General features: G+C 45.0%; 1 protein-coding gene across 1 annotated transcript in view; it reads right to left on the bottom strand.

Moving 5' to 3' along the window:
- Positions 1 to 6,295: 6,295 nt before the first annotated feature.
- Positions 6,296 to 8,639, bottom strand: part of chchd3a (coiled-coil-helix-coiled-coil-helix domain containing 3a) — a 108,497-nt gene continuing 106,153 nt past the window's right edge. Inside the window, exon 10 of the mRNA XM_080757047.1 lies at positions 6,296 to 7,461. Coding sequence (XP_080613173.1) covers positions 7,438 to 7,461 — 24 coding nt within the window. The 3' untranslated portion in view covers positions 6,296 to 7,437. The remainder of the gene's footprint in view (positions 7,462 to 8,639) is intronic.

The raw sequence follows: 8,639 nt of genomic DNA on the forward strand, positions 1-8,639 counted from the left end.
GCTACTGTATATGCCGTTGCTGAAACAGCTTTTTATGCCTTTATTGATAGTGAACAGTATAGACAGACAGGAAAGGGGGAGAGAGATGGGCAGTGACACGCAGCAAAGGGAATCGAACCCACGGCACGCCGTCTGGCTGGCTTGGCAGCCTATAGGTGCCCAGACGGTTGAGCTAACCATCCGGGTGAAAAACATTTCTTAATAGTTCAACTATAGCCGATCTACACCGACACATTGTGAGCTTATCTCTCTTGTGTGACGAGAGAGACACACAGATAACAATGAATGTCCCTGGTGTGTGTGTGTGTGTGTGTGTGTGTGTGTGTGTGTGTGTGTGTGTGTTTTCCTGGTAATATCGCTCTCAATGATCTCACCTCCCCAATATGATCCAATCACAGATATCAAATACAGATAATCATGTTTACTCTTGACAGCATGTGTGTGTGTGTGTGTGTGTGTGTGTGTGTGTGTGTTCAAAATGCCCAGGGCACATCATAGGAACAGTAAGGGAGGATGATAACATTTCAAACACAAAGTGTGTGTGTGTGTTTGTCTGCTTGCTTGCATGCGTGTGCTAGTTAAAGTGCAATATCTAGTGTATACCCGGCAGAGTGAACCAACAGACATGTAACCACAGTAGGCCATGTGTCTGTCTCAACGTATATGTTCGTAAACAAGCACACACAAACACTTGTCATTCTAACTGTGAATGTGTTCATGTGCATCCATTCTGAGTCAAGGCACGTTATCGTTAACGCATGCTCTGCTGAAGTCTGTGCGTGCCGCGCGTGCGTGCGTGTGTGTGTGTGTGTGTGTGATTGATCCATGTATGCAATCATCTTCTACAGCGATAGAGCGATAGGGGACACAAACACGTCGGTCAAATCAAAGCGTAACCCAGCATGCAGAGTCACTTACCATGTAGCACATTGCAGAGGATAGATGTAAGTTACCATGTAGCACATTGCAGAGGATAGATGTAAGTTGGGGGCATGAAATGATTTAAATCCCCCTTTTGATGGACAACACATATATATATATATATTTTTTTTTAGTGGTGGAGGATTAGCCTACAACTGTTGTCATGGGTGGATAGGCTTATACGTGGCCATGTAACAGGTTTAGTGGCCACAGGCTTGTTGCTTCGTTGTATGCCTTTCTGTAAAGATGCAGAAATGGTAGACGCGGAGGACTGGCTCAGTGCCTGGGGATGAAGAGGGAGACTTTAAAGTCTGGCAGACATGCATGGCAATGCCCTATAACATGCACAGGGCTCTTCAACTGGCGGCACAGGGTCCCTAGGGGGAGGGGGGGGGGGATGAAGACTATGGAATGGTTGTGAATGAAGACTATTCCCTCATATAAGTTCATTGTTTAAAGAAACAGTGAGAGCGACAATACAGGATAATAATTAAAGTAATACATCTTTCCGGACAAAGTGCATTTTCACTTTTTCTGTGACGCTCCTAGCAGCCAACAATATTGTCTGGCTTTCATAATAATCACCTTTCCAATATTGTTAATAGCCGTATAATATCTGTGATCATATATACATTGTATTGTAAATACACAGCCACAAGGGTCCTTTCCGTGCATGGTTAGCAGACTGACCATGTCTGCTAACCATGCATTTAAACTTGTAGGCCTATAGCACTGCGTGTGTCCTCACCCAGCAATTAATTCTGAAGACTTGGAGTCAGATATTGTCCTCTATTTTCATATCCATTTGAAGTTCTGGCAGAAAACGTGTTTCAAGTAAAATATTGCCATTTTTCTACGCGGAAAAGCTAGACTGAAAATATGAAAACTTGCATTGGAAACAGTCAATGTTTGGGAATTGGTCATCTTTAAAATGGCCGCGGCCGCCAGCCGCGGCCGCCAGCCGCTGTCCCACTTTGACTGTTTTGCTAATGAGAGGCAGCTAATGATTCGATCGGCAGGCTAGACGACAATCTCTGATTGGCCGACATATGCCCCTCGGCCAATCAGTGATTGGCTGATGACGTAACTATGTATGTTTAAGTAAAAACTTCCTGATTGGCCGAGCGTGTCACCAAAAATTCATAATCCCCGATTGGCCGAGGGAGTCACCGACATACGCAGCCGAAAACAGTATGCGCTCTGCTCGCGCAAGTAATAAAACACACCTAAGCATTTAATACAACACTACATAATAGTGAAAAAGCAATTGCATGTTTACCCTCTAAGATTGCACATAATGCTCACTAAAAACGACTTGAGTAAATGTACAGTTACTTTACAGTTTACACCACTGCACATGAGGCACTTCACCTGTCTTACTCCTTCTTCCCCCCCCCCCCCCTCTCTCTCTCTCTCACATCACTAATTCAACAGATAGTTCATCTCATTGCTTGGCCAGGCTCATGATTGATGCATAATTAAAAAGCTGGGTAAATTAACATAAGCTTGTCAGACCATAGTCATATCACCGCACGCACGCACGCGCACACTGACACACACGCAAACACACACACGCACACACACACACACACACACACACACACACACACACACACAGACCTGGGGGAGAGGACAAGTGCTGGGACCATTTGTCCCAGTAATGTCAGCCATTTTATTTAATTCTTTAAGGTGAGGATGAAATTGGTACACACACACACACACACACACACAAATGCACGCACAAACACAGTATACAGTATACAGTATACACACACACACACACACACACACGCACATGTTTATGCACAAATTTGCTTTTTTAAATGGTGAAAGTTAGAAGACAGAGACAGACAGACAGACAGACAGACAGACAGACAGACAGACAAGCAGGTTGAGGAAAACAATCTAAATCCATCTATAAACGGTAGTCACTCCAGAGCTATGGGGGAATGTGCGTGTGTTGGGGCGTGATGAATAGAGACGTCACACCAGAACAGAGCAGCTGCCATCTGCCTGCTCATTATGATCTACCATCCACCAGCACACACAATGCATTGTTTTACACCGTGTGTGTGTGTGTGTGTGTGTGTTATTGTGGGGACAACGAGTTGTGAGCTTATCAAACGGCAACTTGGTGCGAAAGCTTTCCCCACACCACAGATGCTGGGGTTTAAGAGGTTAACGTCTAAGTGGTTACAACCCTATTCTGGATGCTGAACATTCGCCCAAAAACAGCAGATATACTAATAGTAGATCTGCTATTTTTGTCAAGAGAGTCCGTTTCACTGTGGCAATACTAGAGGGTTCAAGAAGTGGTGCGCGCATAGTGTGTATGCGAGTGTGCACAGTGCATACGTGTTGTGTAAGTGCGTGTGCATAGTGCACGTGTGTAAGTGTGTGAGCATAGTGCATACGCGTGTATGTGCATAGTGCATACGTGTGTACACTATGTACGTGTGTATGTGCGTGCGTGTGACAAGGGTGCCCCTCAGTGAAGAGTTACAGCGGCGTGGCAGGACCCTTCACACCTCATTGGCCGGCGAGGAGCGCCAATCACCACCCACTGCTCCGCCCCCCAGGCTGCCCATCAGACAGTTGAACAGAGAGAGGCACACACACACACACACACACACACACACACAGAGCAGGTTTGATTCCAGGACAGGACAGCAATGTGTCCATTTGTGTCCCTGAGCAAGAAAGACTCTTAACCCCAAACTGCTGCTCACCTAGTAGTTATAGAATAGATGACATCACTGATCCTATAGTTATAGAATAGATGACATCACTGATCCTATAGTTATAGGATAGAGATGACATCACTGATCCTATAGTTATAGAATAGATGACATCACTGATCCTATAGTTATAGGATAGATGACATCACTGATCCTATAGTTATAGGATAGATGACATCACTGATCCTATAGTTATAGGATAGATGACATCACTGATCCTATAGTTATAGGATAGATGACATCACTGATCCTATAGTTATAGGATAGATGACATCACTGATCCTATAGTTATAGGATAGAGATGACATCACTGATCCTATAGTTATAGGATAGATGACATCACTGATCCTATAGTTATAGGATAGATGACATCACTGATCCTATAGTTATAGGATAGAGATGACATCACTGATCCTATAGTTATAGGATAGAGATGACATCACTGATCCTTTAGTTATAGGATAGATGACATCACTGATCCTATAGTTATAGGATAGAGATGACATCACTGATCATATAGTTATAGGATAGAGATGACATCACTGATCCTATATAGAATAGATGACATCACTGATCCTATAGTTATAGGATAGAGATGACATCACTGATCCTATAGTTATAGGATAGAGATGACATCACTGATCCTAGTACACAACATTGGAACTGGAACACTGTACAATGAAAGCTTTAGTTAGTTCTCTTTCCTGATTGGATGAACTTGGTGAACCGCCTGAAAATAAATTGCCTCCGCTGGAGAGACGGGCTGACTGACTCTTGTTACTGAACAAACACACCTTTCTTAGTAATGACTACTCGTATCAGAATGTATTAGTAGTACAGGTTTAACTTTTTAACAAAACAGTCCGGTCGAAAAAGTTCCATTCTTATGTTTTGCATGCGTTTAAATTATGTGGAAGCCACCAGCGGGGGAGGAACAACCTCTCTGGAGTGGTACAAGAGAGAGAGAGAGAGAGAAAAAACGAAATAAAAGCGTGAGAGCGTGAAAGAAAGGCAGAAAAGTGGAGATAAGACCAGAACTCCACTTGACAAAGACCTCGTCTGTGTCACTGCAACAGCAGCAGCTCGACAACAACAGTAGCTACGGCATGAACACAAGATACAGAATCCACTCACTACAAAAGGATTACTGCCCGCGAAGAGACAACATAGTCAAATCCCAGCAAAGCAAAGCAAAGTTCAGCCGGTGCAATGATTACAATTTCCCTCATAATGCTATTTAAAGTGACTGTGGCATCCTGTGGCATCACTCCTTCTCGGTGTGGCCTAGAAACTAAAACCACAAGAGGTGAAGTTCTTTGTATACAAGGTTTAGATATTAGCCATTTCCTCAGAATAGGGATGCTGGGGTTCATGTAGTTAAAGGATACAGTCCTACACCAGCTAAAGAAAAAGTATTTCACAGTGTGTGACATTACAGTACAGTATGGAACACCACTCACTCTATATGGAATAATGAACCGTCTTTCTTTGTGGGAATTGGTGTCACGCTCTCAGCTTTCTCTGTCCACGGGTGGTGACATGACATAATAGCCTGCAGTCTGTCTGTCATGTTCTCTTACAGCCACACACACCACAGTTCACTCTTCATTCTAAAGGAGTGACCAGAAGGAATGTTGTGATACATTGAGAGACACACGGAGGACGGTTCTGTCCACAGCTGGTATATTATGGCCACACTGCTGCCAGTGAAACGTAGAGCTTCCAGTGGTGTCAAATATACCCTATTGGTCTGAATATATATTTTAATAAAACCTCAAAAAGAACATCTCCTGGGACAACAGATGGATGGGGTCCGCAGCCAAATACATACATTTGACATCTTGGGGGTCCTTCTTGACATGGAGATATTTGAGAAGCACTGCTTTTTAAGCCCGTATGAATCTGTAATCATCCTTTAACCAGATTACAGGGGGTTAATCTCATTACAGACACAATACGGCAGATGATTCTTTAGTTGGGATTAATGCCATTGTGACATGAATGCAGTGGGGGAGGGGGAGAGGGGGAGGGGGGATTGGAGTTTTTGGGTCAACCACCTGCCTTGAACCCCAAAGGTCATTGTCCTCGTGACCCAAGACACACACACACACACACATACACACACACACACACACACACACACACACACACACACACACACACACAAGTCACCCCTAAGCCCTAGAAGTCAAACATAAGGACAGATGACTGACAGAGATGATCCGACTGTCACAAGGAATCACATGCTTCCATGCACATGATGCGAGCGCGCACACACACACACACACACACACACACACACACACACACACGTATCCAGGGCAGCTCAGTGTTTTGTAGAGAATGCAGACAGCGTGGAGGAGCTGTCTTCCAAGCCAAGATTATCCTGAGACTGGAAACAGAGAGAGAGGAGAGAGAGAGGGGAAGGAAGGAGAGAGAGCTATAAACAGATGAGGAAGAGAGAGACAGAGGGGTGAGGTAGAGTATTTCAAACTAATGAATTATGTAGAAGAAAGAAAAGAAAAGAACAAACAAAACTTTGCTTATAAAATAATTCATTTCAATATTCAATAATAATTCAGTAATTCACAAATATTTATGGGGGTGAAAAAAAAGCCAAAAGGACACAATTCATGTATCATTTCCTTTATTATGTTCTCATATTGGGTGAGGTTGGCTTGCACGAGAGCAAAACAAGCAGTATTACATTATTATGAACATAACACAAGACACACACGCGCACGCACACACACGCACACACACACTCCCAAACGCAACGAACAGTTTGGGTTGTGTGTGTGTGTGTGTGTGTGTGTGTGCGTGTGTGTGATAATACCTACGGGATAGTGCAAAAGGGATCGGATACGTGTGATTGTGCAGTGTGGAAAGATGTTTTTACTTTATTGCGGTTTTTGGATGGTGGATGGATTTGATTATGGATCTAAACCAGTGGTTCTCAACGGTTTTCTTTTAGATCAGGGGGCCTAAACTTGAACATTTCAAAAGCTAGCGCGGCACACCCGCTTTCAATGAAGGAATGTTTATTTTAAACGATCCATCAGATTTTTCCGACTCGGATCAATTTAACTAACGTAAGCATACTATAAGTCCCTGTTCATCAACATCGCAATGCAAACCTTTTTATTAATTTTTTAAAGATTTTAAAGAAAACAATATACCATGTCTCCTTTCTTCACATATACTAATTACTATATATACTGATTATATTTTGGGGGGGGGAGGCCCACTTGCAATATCCTCACGGACCGACCAGTGGGCTCCACCCCACAGGTTGAGAACCACTGATCTAAAGTGTTGCAGAACGGGGCGGTTTGTGGGCGGGGTGGCGTTACTCCGTCTAAGTTGCGATGTTTCCCAGCTTGGGGGGCGGGGGAACCAGGACGCCACTTCGTCTTGCAGGTCCCGTGGGCCTCGTTCGTCTCCTCATACACTCTATAACTGATACTCACTGAGCTGCTGTTGTGTTGCTGTTGCTTTTTTGGGAACCCCGTCTTTTTTATCCTGTTTGTTAGGAGAGACACTACTGTTACAAACTTAAGGTTTGGGTGGGGTGGGGGGGAGTGAGGTCAGGGGGTGAGGGGTGGTTAGGTTAGGTTGGTTGGTGGGTCTCTCTGTCTGTCTGTCTGTTCTACTACGGTGTCTCTGGTCCGGTTCTGTTCGGTGTGGTTCTGGTTCGGCTCGTGTTCAGGGTGTGGGTCTGCCTGTCGATTCGGATCAGTCAGTCGGAAAGGAAGTTAAGGAATTCCCTCTGGTCCATCTAACCACCGGTCCTTAACTTGTTCTGAGAACAAGAACAAGAACAAAGAAACAAAACCACTATTAGAAAGAAAGAGAGAGAGATAGAGAGAGAGACCCTAACAGGAGGGAGAGGCGAAGAAGATCACAGGCAAGGAGCAAGCGTTCCAACGGCGATATCGCACGGAAAACTGGCCCGATATGTAGTGTCGGCCATTGCGTTGCGACGTAGCCTGGGGACCAATCAAATAACCAATAAATAGTAGTGTGTAGATCTCAACCAATAAAAGTTGAGATCTACACAGTGCTCAAATAGAGACTCTGCGAGGAGGGGTGCACGACGTCGTGTCATGGCACGTTGCCGCCCGCGATGCGCCATGAGGACCGTCTCATTGGAAACCATGTATTCTAATGAGGATTCATGGTTCACTCGCTGGCATCGCTGGCAGTGCGGATGGGCCGTAACGGTTAAAGTGTCAGCCGGGACAGAGAGGATGGAGGGAGGGAGACATGAAGGGAGGGAGAGGTGGAGTGAGGACGAGTGAGGAGACCCGAAGGAGCTGTGCCGATGGAGGAGTTGGGGGAAGACTAAAGAAAAACTCCAATTCTCTGCTGACTTCACACTGGGCCCCTCCAGCTTAACCCAGAAATAGTTTGTGTCCCAAAATGGTTATTTGCATTCGGGGGAGCCGAGACCAGAGAGCGTGTCGGCTCTGTGAGTGTACGACAGCTTGTTCTGTTATTGGATGGACCTATCTCCTCCGGCCGTGGGATGGAAACCATATAATGGATGGACTTTCTCCTCCGGCCGTGGGATGGAAACCATATAATGGCGTATAATCCTCTCCTCCTCGCTCGGAGGCGGGACTAATGCGCGGGTTGAGTGAGCGGGTGTGGAAGTTGGGGTGCACTGCATTGCTGTGTTCACACGGCCAGATGCAAAACATCTGCGACGCTTTTGTAGCTTTTGCAGCAGCTACAAATGTCGGATGCATCTTCATGTCACTGGCTTCCATTGACAATGAATGGTAGACCGTATCTTTGCATCTGCCCGTGTGAACGCACCATGTCTGATGGAGGTGGATGGAGAGAGAGAGAGAGAGAGAGAGAGGGGGGTAAAGGGAGGGATAGATAGAACAAATCAAAGAGCAGAGGGAAGGATGGATGGACGGACAAGTTCAACTATAATATAATGTGGGGTATGAGAATATGGATTGATTTTCA

The sequence above is a fragment of the Protomyctophum bolini genome, assembly GCF_963924005.1.
Source record: "Protomyctophum bolini genome assembly, chromosome: 23".
Taxonomy (NCBI): domain Eukaryota; kingdom Metazoa; phylum Chordata; class Actinopteri; order Myctophiformes; family Myctophidae; genus Protomyctophum; species Protomyctophum bolini.